This window comes from Delphinus delphis, chromosome 6 (genome assembly GCF_949987515.2).
Source record: "Delphinus delphis chromosome 6, mDelDel1.2, whole genome shotgun sequence".
Lineage (NCBI taxonomy): Eukaryota > Metazoa > Chordata > Mammalia > Artiodactyla > Delphinidae > Delphinus > Delphinus delphis.
Genome location: NC_082688.1, coordinates 79,517,744 through 79,531,513, shown reverse-complemented (window position 1 = coordinate 79,531,513; position 13,770 = coordinate 79,517,744). Strand labels below are relative to the sequence as shown.

Below are 13,770 nucleotides of genomic sequence, written 5' to 3'. Positions count from 1 at the left end.
CGCGGAGCGGCTGGGCCTGTGAGCCATGGCCGCTGAGCCTGCGCGTCGGGAGCCTGTGCTCCACAACAGGAGAGGCCACAACAGTGAGAGGCCCCCGTACCACAAAAAAACAAAAACAAAAAAAGTTGCTGTTTTAACTCACTAAGTTTGGGGGTAATTTGTTGCAGAGCAATAGATAACTAATACATATACTTATAATTTATGAAATAATCCAGATTGTACCCCAGGGGAAATTAGGTATGCTCTGAAGATTCTGGGAAGTAGACCTCCAGGTCATAAGGACATTAGCTAGTAAAAGACAGCTGCTATGCATTCAAATTGGCTTGAATTAGCTCTACATGTCCATTGACTCAGACTTTGGAGGAATACATTTAACCCAATATCTACCAAACTCCCTTGTACCATTTCCCAATGAGCAGCTTGTGGGATTCACAGTGCATGAATATGACCCCCGTGTGACTCTGCTCCCCAGTCTTCCCTCTTGTTTCATTCAAACCACCAGCCCCAGGCTGAAGCCCTTGGGTCAGCCTATCACAGAGACTAGGGAAAGTGGTAACATCCAAGGGGCTCAGAAAATGATGCTGAGCCCCATACATTTTCCCTGTATTTGTAAAATGCACACCAAGTTTTTTTTTTTTTATTTCGGTAGTTTGATAGGGTGGTGTTTCCTACTGAGTGGCTTTTATTTTTATTATTATTTTTTAAGCATGCAAATACATCTGAGAGGTGCATTCAACCATTTGATGCCTCAGTGACACACTACAGTGACATCAGGGGGTCCTCAACCATAGTTGATGCACGCCCCAGGCTGCCTGAGGAAGGGGGGAGCTGTGGAGAGCTGGCCAGGAACCACACACAGCTGAGGCCTTTCCTCCTGAGGCTGCCGCTCACTTGTCCAACTCTGGGAACATCTGGGGCGTGTGGGGTCCGGAAAAACGTGAGTCTTAGGAGAAAAATGATGGGTAACCACTTCCCCAATCATCTGAAGAAATGTTACTTTGTATAGCTGACACCGCCACTGGCCTCAAGGGTGGCAGAGATGATGCATAATAGCAGCTTTCCCTCACAGCTGGGCTGGGACCTCACCTCTATTTTCTGATAGACCTCCTTAAACATCCCAGGGATGACATACTGACGCTCCACTGCCTGGATCTCATCTCTGGTTGGCCAGATATCTCTCAGAAATACCTGTTGTCCCTTTGCATTTACCCCTGGGGAAAAAAATGTTTATTAGTGAGAAAAACATCTCATACCCCATTTTCATCGCCACGTACAGTCAGTCAAGTCTCGTTCAGGGTAGTTACGTTCTGTAAAGCCTACGTGCACACTCAGAGAATACTCAGTCACTGCCCCCAGGGGACACACAGGTTAGGCTCCCAAGAGCCTCCATCCACAACACTGTCGTCAACTGATCAAGACCTAACCCTGTTTTATGCGTGTTTCTGTTTCATGACACCTTACTTCATACATACTGTTGATGCATTCACACTGAACTCGCAAGCCTGTCTAACACGAGGCTCGTCACAGCCTTCTTGGGCTTAGGAATGCTACACAGCACTTTAGCACTACTCTTGGTGGTCATTTTAAACAGTGAAATCACCAATAAAAAGCACAAAAATGTGAAAAACATGGTGCTAAATAGAGCTCGAACAGGACACTTGTTTGCAGTATAAGACCTGCAATAAAAAGGCAGAATGGGGCTTCCCCGGTGGCGCAGTGGTTGAGAGTCCACCTGCCGATGAAGGGGGCACGGGTTCGTGCCCCAGTCCGGGAAGATCCCACATGCCGCGGAGCGGCTAGGCCCGTGAGCCATGGCCACTGAGCCTGTGCGTCCGGAGCCTGTGCTCCACAATGGGAGAGGCCACAACAGTGAGAGGCCTGCGTACAGCAAAAAAAAAAAAAAAGGCAGAATGTTGCCTTGTTCGACCTCAGCTGAGAGCAGGCACAGTGAGGGACTCAAGGTTTTCACACCTGCACCCCTCCCCGCCCCCACCCCGTGCACATCTGTGAGTGACCATGGGAGAGTGATGAGCAGTGATTTTGGGGTTAAAATCCATTTTAATGAGTAGTCAAATTTGCAAATATGGAATCCATATATAATGAGGATAAACTGTATGTCTAAAGCTATGATTTCCTGAAAGTAAATTCCAGGGCACCATTTTCATATTATCTAATCTGCTTATTAGCATAGGTTGAGGAGGGTACAGCAAAGAGACCAGAGGAAAGGAAGCAAAGCATCCTGTCCCCAGAATTTCAAGAAGCTGTACTATGTGGATGTGTTCCTACAGAGGAGACATTAAAACAGTGCCTATCATTAGATTAAAGTGGGAGCTGGAAAGGAAGGGACTGGAGAAGAAGCCAGAATGGCAAGATCTCCACTACTTTGGGTATTTCTTTCCCTTTTGTTGTCCCTCCCCCTTTAGTAAATTCTTGTTTAACTATTTCAGTTATGTCTTAGCTGTGTATTGGGGCATAAAGAAAAGACTCCTCCTCTGATCTCTGGAGGGTCTAGCCTTCATTATTTATTAAGGAAAGCAATAACTTCTCCCAGTAATGTTTTCAGATACATTGGAAAAACTGTAACCCCCCAGAAAAGATCTTACCCAGTGGTTCTTTCTCAAAGTCAATCCGGATGGTCCCGGCAATTGCATACGCTATTACTAAAGGCGGAGAGGCTAAATAGTTGGCCCGGGTATTGGGGTGGACTCGCCCTTCAAAATTCCTGTTCCCAGACAGTACTCCAACAGCAACAAGGTCCCCCTGTGTGAGGCAAGGGGAAAAGCAGGTCGCAAAGAGAAGAGAATGCCTAGGCTCCATTTGTCAAAGTTTTCCCTTTAAGCTTCCCCTTCACCTGGTCCTCTTCCTGGGAAGAAGAGCACACAGGGTGACCCTATGGGAGACACTCTGGGTCAAAAGCAGCTGAGAGACACATTCAGTGGTTTCTGCTCATGAGAAAATAGCAGGTTGGTCAGGAGGCGGCATCCTGGTTATTTTGCTGCTGGGGCCTGAGAACAGGCGGGGAAGACTGCAAGTTGAAAGCTAAAGGAAGCCACACTGACTGATAGGGATTCTATAATTAATGCAAAGCAAACCAAATAGTATTTCTCAACGCTACAGAATTTATGGGCCAAAAATCAAGCCAATGCAATTTAGTTTACATTCATTTGTCTGACTTGGAACCAGTTTTCAGACAACAGGAACAAATGATTTTGGTGCCTTCTGCAGTCAAAACCATGTTTAGGGAGTACACGTGTGCCAAGTGCTGCACTATGTCCTTCGTGTCCACTATCACCTTAATGCTCACAACTCTATGAAACAGGTGCTATTATTGTCTCCAGTTACAGTTGTGAAAACTGAGGCACAGAGGTTAATTAACTTGCTCAAAGGTATACAGTTAATAAGTTTCGCTCAACTCCGAAGACCGTACTCTTAACCACATCCCATACTTCCCTGGACCTTCTTAAAATTACCAGCCTTTTGATCACACATCATATGAAACATGACAACAGCTCTTAAGACCCACAAATTCCTCTGTAATCACCTGCGTGATGGCTTCTACCACAGCTTCAGGTAAGGGCCCACTGTTGCCAATGCAGGTCATGCAGCCATAGCCCACCACATCAAACCTAGGTGCAAGAGAGAAGCACAGGATGGAGAATGACTCTCAGTGGGCTCACCTGTTGGTTACAGTTCCTGGAGACCACTGACTTAAGTAAGTTTAGTACAGGGCTGTCTCTATAAAGCTTTCATTCTTGGGAACATTTTGATCTACTGTTCATCCATTCTAAATCATTCAATTAAGAGTCCTTTTTATAATTTACCTTTTTAAAAAACTGAAGTATAGTTGATTTATAATATTATGTTAAGGTGTACAACAAGGTGATTGTCATATATAAACACACACATATTTTTTTCAGATTATTTTGCACTAGAGGTTATTACAAGACATTGAATAGTGTTCCCTATGTTATACAGTAAATCCTTGTTGTTTATCTTTTTTTTTTTTTTTTTTTTGGCCACGCCACGCAGCATGCGGGATCTTAGTTCCCCAACCAGGGATCAAACCCACACCCCCTGCAGTGGAAGCCCGAAGTCTTAACCACTGGACTGCCAGGTAAGTCCCATATCTATTTCATATATAGTAGTGTGTATCTGTTAACCCCATACTCCTAATCCCACCTCTCCCCACAATCCCTGCTTTCCCCTTTAGTAACCATAAGTCTGTTTTCTATGTCTGTGAGTCTGTTTCTGTTTTGTAAATAGATTCATTTGTATTATTTTTTTTAGAGTCCACATACAAGTGGTAATATATAATATTTGTCTTTCTCTGTCTGACTCACTTCACTTGTACGATATTCTCAAGGTCTATCCATGTTGCTTCAAATGGCAATATCTCATTCTTTTTTATGGCTGACAAGTATTCTATTGTGTATATGTATCTTTAGCCATTCATCTGTTGATGGACACTTAGGCTGTTTCAATGTCTCAGCTATTATAAATAGTGCTGGTATGAACATGGGGGTGCATGTATCTTTTCAAATTAGAGTTTCTGTCTTTTCTGGATATATTCCACTGACTGCTGGATCATATGGTAGCTCTAGTTTTAGTTTTTTAAGGAAGCTCCGTACTGTTTTCCATAGTGGTTATACCAATTTACATTTCCACCAACAGTGTAGGAGGGTTCCCTTTTCTCCACACCCTCTCCAGCATTTATTATTTGTAGACTTTTTGATGATGGCCATTCTGACTGGTGTGAAGTGATACCTCATTGTAGTTTTGATTTGCATTTCTCTAAAAGTTAGTGATGTTGAGCATCTTTTCCTGTGCCTGTTGGCCATCTGTATGTCTTCTTTGGAAAAATGTCTATTCAGGTCTTCTGCCCATCTTTTGATTGGGTTGTTGGTTTGTTTGTTTTTGATATTGAGATCTATGAGCTGTTTGTATATTTTGGAAATTAATCCCCTGTCAGTCGCATCATTTGCAAATATTTTGTCCCATTCGGTAACTTGTCTTTTCGTTTTGTTTATGGTTTCCTTTGCTGTGCAAAAACTTTTAAGTTCGATTAGGTCCTATTTGTTTATTTTTGCTTTTATTTATTTTGCCTTGGGATATTGCTACAATTTATGTCAGAATGTTTTGCCTATGTTCTCTTCTAGGAGTTTTATGGTGTCATGTCTTACATTTAGATATTTAAACCATTTTGAGTTTAGTTTTGAATACGGTGTGAGACAATATTCTAATTTTATTGATTTACATGAGGCTGTCCAGCTTCCCAACATCACTTGCTAAAGAGACTCTTTTCTGCATTGCATATTCTTACCTTCTTTGTTGAAGATTAATGACCATAGCTGTATGGGTTATTTTTGGTCTTTCTATTCTGTTCCATATAATTTACTTTTATAAGTAATTTACTTTTTAAATTTATAAGAAAATTATAAGGAGTCTATCTGAATGATCTGGAATTTTTAAAAGTTGAAATCAGATATGCCATTTGATGTCTTTATTCACTACTCTTATTATATAATCCCAAGGACTTCTGACTTTTATGAGGCACATGACAAAAATCTATGTCATCCAAATTAGGAATAGTGGATTAATTAGAGAAACTGTATCTGGCAACAAATAACTAATTGACTTCAAGGAATCAGAACATTTTCAGGCATGGGAAATAATTATTTTCATACCAAAGGGCAGATTCAGTTGCAGAGCCAACACTAGCCCATAGCACACCTTCATACAACTGAGAAAAGACGCCCCCTGCCCCAGGAGTGCAGCGCTACAGCAGAGCACAGGCTTGATATCAGCCCCTGCTCTCTTCACAGACACCCTTGTCTGATGAACAACCAGTACAACTGTACAGGAGGGCCCTGCTCTGTCGGAATGTGAGGGTTTGTCTGTTTACCATCTGACAGAAGACTACGCAATTAGACACCATCAGATAAGCTTACATCCATTACAAGGTGACTTAGCAAAATACCTGTGGAATACAATAAAACAAAAGCAATGGTGCAAGAGATTTCTCCCTCACCCAAGCTGAGACAGGTAAGGCATGACTCCACTTTCTCGCAGGTAGTAGGTGACCACACCACTTCCAGGAGATAGGCTAGTTTTGATGTAAGGCTTCACGTTCAGGCCAGCATCCACAGCCTTCTTTGCTAACAAGCCTGTGAAATGGTAAACACAGACACGGTGTGTGGGGCTGCCCACTCTAGGTGCCACGGACATTTCAGGAAGGAGACTGACTTCAGTCTGCACTTCCTGCACTGCCTGACAGAGCCCCATTCATGTTGATGCTTTCTGCCATCTTTGTTGCCTGACAGAAATCAAAAGCTCGCTGGCCCAAAGTCATTTACATGTATTCAGTAAACTCAAAATTAGCCATGGACATGAAGAAAAAGATAAAAAGAGCTGTGCCTTTTTTTTTTTTAAAAAAGAGATAAACCTGAACCATTCATGATTATATTATAGAATGAGTTTTTAATTTTTGGAGGGAAAGCAGTCTTTCTAATTATATTTTATTTAGATGAAAAATAATAGGAAGGGCCCCTTCTTAAAGTATATGAATTGTGTACTTGTTGGTGAGGAATACAGTCTGCCTAGAAGGTAAAATCTAGTCCTCAGATATTTCTTGAAGAGGAAGATCAAGGGCTCTTGGGCCACTTGACTCTGGGCAAATACAGACTATTTATTAAAGGGACACTGGGTGCTCTGACTTAGGACATATCAGGGAAGTAGGAAAGAAATAAGGAGTCAGGGGTATAAAGAGACAAAAGGCTACAGACAAGCTGGTATCTTATCTTAAGGAAATTGGTTTGTCCAAAGCTTAGGTGGCAACAGATGAATTCCTGGACAAAGAAGGTTCTCCTTACGCACTTGTCCAATTCATAAAGAAAGAACTGTTTGTGGACACAAGAGGAACTCTTAGGGATATTTTAAAATTTGGAAACTAAAGGGACATTAGAGTAATGAAACTCTGCATGTAAATATTAAATAATTAAACAGAATTGCATAATAGGTAGATAAGTTTTATCGACCAGTGCCCTGTGCCATAATTCAGATGCACTTGACAATGCATCTAAGACAGACTAAATTCTACTGTACAAAAAGGCCTATCAGGGATTTTATGGAGAAAACAGTCTGTGAAATGAAAACAGGTTTTTTCTTCTAAAGTCTGACATAAGATTCTAGGCTTTACCAGAAATTCATCTTTCTTTCCTCTCTTCTCCTTCTTTTCTGTGTTGATTCTAAAGACTATACTACTTTAAATACTTTGCATTATTTATTGTATAAACATTTCTGGGCCAATTAATCTCTGCATCTGGAAAGGATAAGGCTCAGGGAACTATATGTAGAACTCAGTTAAGCCCCTGGGTCATGTCTTGGGAAATTTTCACCCACACGTCCACATGGCCATCAAAGGCACTTACCTGCTCCTAACATCACAGATGGATTACTGGTGTTAGTGCAGCTAGTAATGGCAGCGATTACCACAGAACCGTGAGCAAGGGTGAACTCGCTATTATTATAGATAAATGTCTTATGGTCATTATGATGGTCCAGAGCAACCTGGAATCCTTTAAATCCTTGCTATAGGAAGAAAAAAAGAAAAAAAAAATATATGGTCAAAAGTTCTCACTTTGGAAGAAGAAGAAATACTTTGGTAACTATAGTTTTAAAGGCCAATTCTTAACAAAACATAAACATCTCAGCTGGTAAACTCTGAAATGCTACAGAAAAATTAAATTTACTCTTTTTAAATCTTTATAAAAGGGAGTCATGATTTCTGAATCTGATTTTGCTTTGAAATTATTAACAATTCTTCCCCACCTCAAATACCGAAAGACTAAAACTACAAATTTAGCTTAGTCTCATTAGAGCTAATTAGTACAGATATAATGGCTACACTGAGGGCGCTGATACTAACCTTTATGGAAATTTAGAAAAAGGTGCCATTTTGGCCAGATTCAACCAATCATAAGCAGTAAGGCTAACACAGTGCCGCTGAACATTTGGTAAAATGCTGGCATCCCGCGGATAAAATCCATCACAAATCTTATTCATTTGAAAAATCTTCATTGAAAATCTACTGTGTACAAGATACTATGCTGGGCACTTTGTGGGATACAAAGGTGACTGTGTATAAATCCTATCCTCAATCCACAGTGTAGTAAAGGAAATCAGACATGCACATATTATACAGTACCAACAATGAAAGTAAAGGCTACGAAACACTATCACAGGGTTTCCCACTGATGCCATGAAGGTTCAAATGAGGGAGAGATGACTTTGTGCTATGGGATCTGAGGCCACATTGTGGAAGAGCTGAGAGATTAGGGCATGCAGACGGGGAAGGGACATGCAGGCAGGGGATGGCATGAACAAAAGTACAGTGGCCAGAAAAGTTTGGGCAAGCCGAGTGAACACCGTGGTGAGTCATGTGAAAAGGGGGTATGCTTTGGAAAAGGAGGGTTGAGTTGTGTTTACAGGCAATCAAGTGCTCTAAGGAAGCTGCCTGGCTCTTAGCTAATGCAGAGGGAGGCATCGAGGACTATAGGATGGAGAGGAAACGCCCGCAGCCACCAAGGCTTCAGGAAGACTCATCATCGAGGGCGGTGAAGCCTGTGCACAAAGAAGCCAAGCATGGGGCAGGACTGGGGAGGATTTCCACCCACCTCTCCCAGGTCCCTACCTTGGCTCCAAGGCAGCTCTCAAAGTCCTTTTTCATGTCAGATACGGCAACTTTGTCCTGAGGCCTTTTGGGTCCACTGCAGCAAGGCACTACTGTTTTCAAATCTAACTCCACAACCTGTGCACCCAAAAGAAAAGGAACCGTGGAATTGACATTATACTCACAAAGAAAAAAACACAGCCATGCCAGAGAATTTAAAACACCACAACAATAAAAATAAACTAAACTACCACATTCAAAACCAAGGAAGTCAATGTCCATTTTACACTGAAGGGATGAATTTCCAAAGTTCCAGATGAGCACTTCGGTAGCATGGGACAGGCAGAAGCCTTGCCACCTCTCAGAAAGACCAGGGTGGGCATTGTGGCTGCCGCCAGGGTCTTTCACTCAGCCATCTTTGCAAAGCAGCTCATACATCCTTTTTATTGCTTAAGTTAGTCAATGAGATGGATTTTCTACTGAAATGATAGATAAACCATTGTAATTTTTCTAAGATGACTGGGGGAATGCAGCCATTAACTCATCAATGCCAAGAAATGGGCCCTAGTCTAATTGAATATTTCCTTCCATCAATGTAATATGAAACAAGACAAGGATCCCGCATCTGGTTTACCCTCCAATCTTGGCTGCTGAGAAAAATGTGGATTCAGTTTGCACCCTAGAAAATGAATGAAGATAAGTACGTCGATGGGTAAATCAGAACAAATTGATTCGCTTGCACCTCCATTTCTTTCCCCATCTATAATAATGATGTGCTTATCAGCCTTTAAATAGCTCCAGTCCTTCTAAACTCCTTTTCCAAAGATCTTCCACATAAGAGGAGTAAAGCAAAAAAGGGGAGCAGGGCTTCCCTGGTGGTGCAGTGGTTAAGAATCTGCCTGCCAACGCAGGGGACATGGGTTCAAGCCCTGGTCTGGGAAGATCCCACATGCTGTGGGGCAAGTAAGCCTGTGAGCCACAACTACTGAGCCTGCGCTCTAGAGCCCACGAGCCGCAACTAATGAGCCCACACACCGCAACTTCTGAAGCCCACACACTCTAGGACCCACGTGCTGCAACTACTGAAGCCCTCACGCCTAGAGCCCATGTTCTGCAACAAGAGAAGCCACCGCAATGAGAAGCTCGCGCACCGTAACTAAAGAAAGCCCGCGCGCAGCAACGAAGACCCAACGCAGCCAAAAAATAAATTAATTAATTAAATTTATTAAAAAAAAAAAGCGGTGGGTGGCGGGAGCATACTCAACCTAATGGCCAGGAAGAATGGGACAAGTTACGTTATTTTATGTCTACAATTCCTTATCTTTTTGATTTTTTTAGCCTTTTACCACGCTGTTCTTCTGTGATAACTTGGCAGTGACTAATTTCCTACAAATACACCCCCCAAGAAAACACATTCACGACTAAAACCACAGGCTTGAGAAAGAGGAAACACATGCCCAGCACTGTGTGCTAAACATTTTAAATGCATTATTTCATTCTCTAATCCTTTATCATGACCTTATGAAAGGCACTCTCATACCTGGGCAAAGTCTGGGTCTTGAGCGGAGTCACTGAAATCCCGAAACATTCCTACAGCCTGAAGATACTTTTTAATATGCTTTACTTTTTCTTCATCACGACCTAATGGGCATTTTAAGAAGTAACAAGTAACAGATGTTAATATTTCCTGATTAAACTAATGCCTCTACCAGAAGCTATACAAGTAATGGGCATTTCACTTAAACACACACCAAGAGCTCTGCTGATATGGCAGCTTTCAGGCTAACAGTCTGACTCTCTAGCCGATGCTGCTGTTTACTAGGGGCCATTAACTGATCTGCTGTTCTATCGAAGTGACCATTTTCTGTAGAAGATTCTCAGTTATAAGCACTCGTCTCTCTTTGGTTATGGGTCTTAATTAAGAGGATCCTAAGCCTCGGCGAATTGTCAAAGCATACCTCCGGCGCATCTGCCTTCAACTGGCCACAGACCCTCAGCATTCCACGTTATTCTTGTTATAGTAATCCCCGCAGTCTCCCACCACAGATCACCAGCTGTGTGCCCAGCACTGTGTGCTAAACATTTTAAATGCATTATTTCATTCTCTAATCCTTTATCATGACCTTATGAGAAAAGCACTGTTATTATCCTCATTTATGGATGGGGAAATAGTGGCTCAAGAAGATTAACTTTCCCATGGAACACGGGCCGTAAATGGCAGAACCAGGATCCGAAGCTGAGTTTAGATTTGAGTTCAAAGTCCTAACTCGTGATGCTGTATCACCAGGAATATGACCCTGAAAGCTCTGCTGTTTCATTCTGATCAAGACCCTGGTTGCAGGAGATAATACGCACGGTTTGCCCAATGGACACGGAGTTCTCCCAGTTCTCTGACAGTTAAATAAGCCTGTTTGAGAGCTTGATTCTTGGATCCACAACAGATCAGCATTCTTTTTTTTTCGCCTCTTCATTTTAACTGAATTGTAAAGGTCATCAGCTTTCAGCATGGACCTTATAACAGATGACTGTCTGATCTTCGTTAACATTTATCATGACCTGTTGTTGGGCCCCAGTGTTCATTACATCCCCTGTCATCCTCTCCACGAAGACAGGCAGGAGAAATTTCTTTTAGGTTTCAGTTTAAGAAAGTGTTCAACTTCTCTGAAACCATTGGTTTCAAATCAGTAGATGTTACAAATTCGGTACCAGATCAGTAAGAGGTTCGGTGGCCACCTCTAGAGCCATAGAAACTAATCTCATCTCTGGATGTATTTTGCAGCTTTCCCCTCCCCACCATCCCTTCCCTTCTCTTCTCTTCTCTTCTTTAGGTTGAATGCCTCAGCTATTTAATCGAGGGACAGAGGCAGAAGGTAGTGCTCCAATTCTCAGCTTTCTATGAACTTTAGAAACGGCCTTCTGTTTTCAGGGTTCTGCACTTACCTGTCTGCACCAGGTACTTGATACTGACTTCATCAACCGGGAAAAAGGCAGCAGTGGCTCCATACTCTGGACACATGTTGGCAATTGTAGCTCGGTCGGCAATGGACAACTGGGCTACCCCTGGCCCGAAGAACTCGACAAATTTGCCCACTACCCCAACCTGGCGGAGGTGCTGAGCAACAGAACAACAGTAGAGTTTGAGACTTGATAACCTGTATTTAAAATGCAGAACTATCCCCTTGCAATTCTCATAAAGTAGCCTTGTGAGTAAACACAAAAAATGAATTAGCCCAACATATGTTTGATTACTTTTAAAAATAAAACTTAAAAAGTAAGGCCAACTAAATACAACATGGTATCTTGGAGTAGATCCTCGAACAGAAAAGGGATTACTGAAAAAACTGGTGAAGTTTCTAGTTTAGTTAAAAATGTCATACCGATGTTAACTACTTCTGTTTCTGATAAATATACCATGGTTATGTAAGATGTTAACATCTGGGGAAGCTGGGAGAAAGGTAACAGGAACTCTGTATTACCTTTACATCAAGTCCCCTGTAAATCTAAAATTATGTTGCAACATTTCTTTAAAAAGAAAGAAAAAGTAATATAAAAACACAAATAATAAGAAAAGTTTTGCCAAATGAGAAAACTTCTTTCTAAAAATTAAATAAATTCTTTCAACTTGAATAAATTATGATTTGCACCTGTTGAATAAGCAAATGCCTTGTTTTCAAGGGTATAATGAACAAATATCCTGAACACAGGTATAAGTCAAATGTAACCAAAAGATCCAGGCAGTCTGACTCTCACACCTTTTCCATACAAGCCATCAGCCAGGGCTGGAGCCTCACGACTGGCTTGGCTCTGCATGAAATCAGCTGTATGAAGTGTGGACAACCACACGGACAGACCCTTTTGGTTACATGGAATTCTGCCAAATTTTGTGGGCAGAGCCTATATTATTCCACACTTGAACGATGCGGACATCTCTGATGAGCTATAGTGTTCAAATAAATCTGATTCCGATGTCCATGACTATTAAATCAAAAGTATAGCATCCATCCCACATAACCCAAGCCTTCAAACGATACAACCCGAAAAACTTGTGTGATAATAAAAAAAAATTACTTTTCTAATAGTCTTTCAAAATGAAACTGCCTTCTTTTTGCCAAGCAAGCAAATCACCAAAAAGGATTATTTCTGACAAGGGCAAATGAAAAACAAAACAAAACAAAACTAATATTTTCCAGCTTGGAGAAACATCTGTTACAATAATGTAACTTATAATACAGAGAATGGAATTTTAAGTAGTCAAAAATTATTCATAGTTTGTTATTTTCATATAAAGAAGAACCATGTGGAAAAAATGTAGAAGTAAAACATATGCATGGAAATGATTTCTTATAACCTCAAGACAGTGATTATCTCTAGAAATGAAGAGGGTGGCTTTAGCCATAAATATTACATTTCACTTCTTAAAAAATATACATACAGAGAGAGCGCTGAAGCAAATACAGCAAAATGTTACCATCTGTTAAGTCTACATGGTGGGCATATAAATGTCATTTTAACTTCTGTGTATTTAAACTATTTCACAGTTTCAAAGAATTTTTTTTAAAGAAAAAGATCCATGCAGCAACAGAAGAGTAAAATGAACATAATGATCTGGAACCTAACTGCAGAGTTCTCTCCTTATGTCATCTCTTTTAAAGTCATAAACGTACTGTTTCCTAGCACTTCTAGAGCACATGGAAACCAAGAGAGACTCCATCATGGACTTTCCTCCTATTTGTCACTGTGACTCAGACCACAGAAGAGGCAGCACATTGTTACCTTGGTGATGGTGAGCACGATGTCAGTGGATGTTACCAGGGGGTGGGGATTTCCCATCAGCCTGTAGCCAATCACCTGGGGAAGCACCATGCTGATTGGCTGGCCCAGCATGACAGCTTCTGCTTCGATACCACCCACACCTGTGTGGAAAGGCGTGACAGAGTAATGCTTTCCTTAGTCCTCACGATATCCCTCAGGCATAGTTCACTGTCATTAACAAGTAGTCAACCCACTTATAGTGTTTTACTAGTGTAGAGTTATATTTCCATAAAGGACAGTTATCTTTTCTCTATTTCCCTCTATAGAATTTTTAACAAGTGTTTCTCAAA

The 13,770-nt window shown here is 41.4% G+C and overlaps 1 protein-coding gene across 1 annotated transcript in view; it reads right to left on the bottom strand.

Moving 5' to 3' along the window:
- The window catches only part of ACO1 (aconitase 1), a 58,976-nt gene that overhangs the window by 13,764 nt on the left and 31,442 nt on the right, over positions 1 to 13,770 (bottom strand). Inside the window, exons 7-15 of the mRNA XM_060014870.1 lie at positions 13,442 to 13,581; positions 11,609 to 11,780; positions 10,209 to 10,309; positions 8,690 to 8,806; positions 7,428 to 7,587; positions 6,029 to 6,164; positions 3,542 to 3,626; positions 2,604 to 2,760; positions 1,087 to 1,211 (exon numbers count right to left, since the gene is read on the bottom strand). Of these exons, the coding sequence (XP_059870853.1) occupies positions 1,087 to 1,211; positions 2,604 to 2,760; positions 3,542 to 3,626; positions 6,029 to 6,164; positions 7,428 to 7,587; positions 8,690 to 8,806; positions 10,209 to 10,309; positions 11,609 to 11,780; positions 13,442 to 13,581 (1,193 nt within the window). The remainder of the gene's footprint in view (positions 1 to 1,086; positions 1,212 to 2,603; positions 2,761 to 3,541; positions 3,627 to 6,028; positions 6,165 to 7,427; positions 7,588 to 8,689; positions 8,807 to 10,208; positions 10,310 to 11,608; positions 11,781 to 13,441; positions 13,582 to 13,770) is intronic.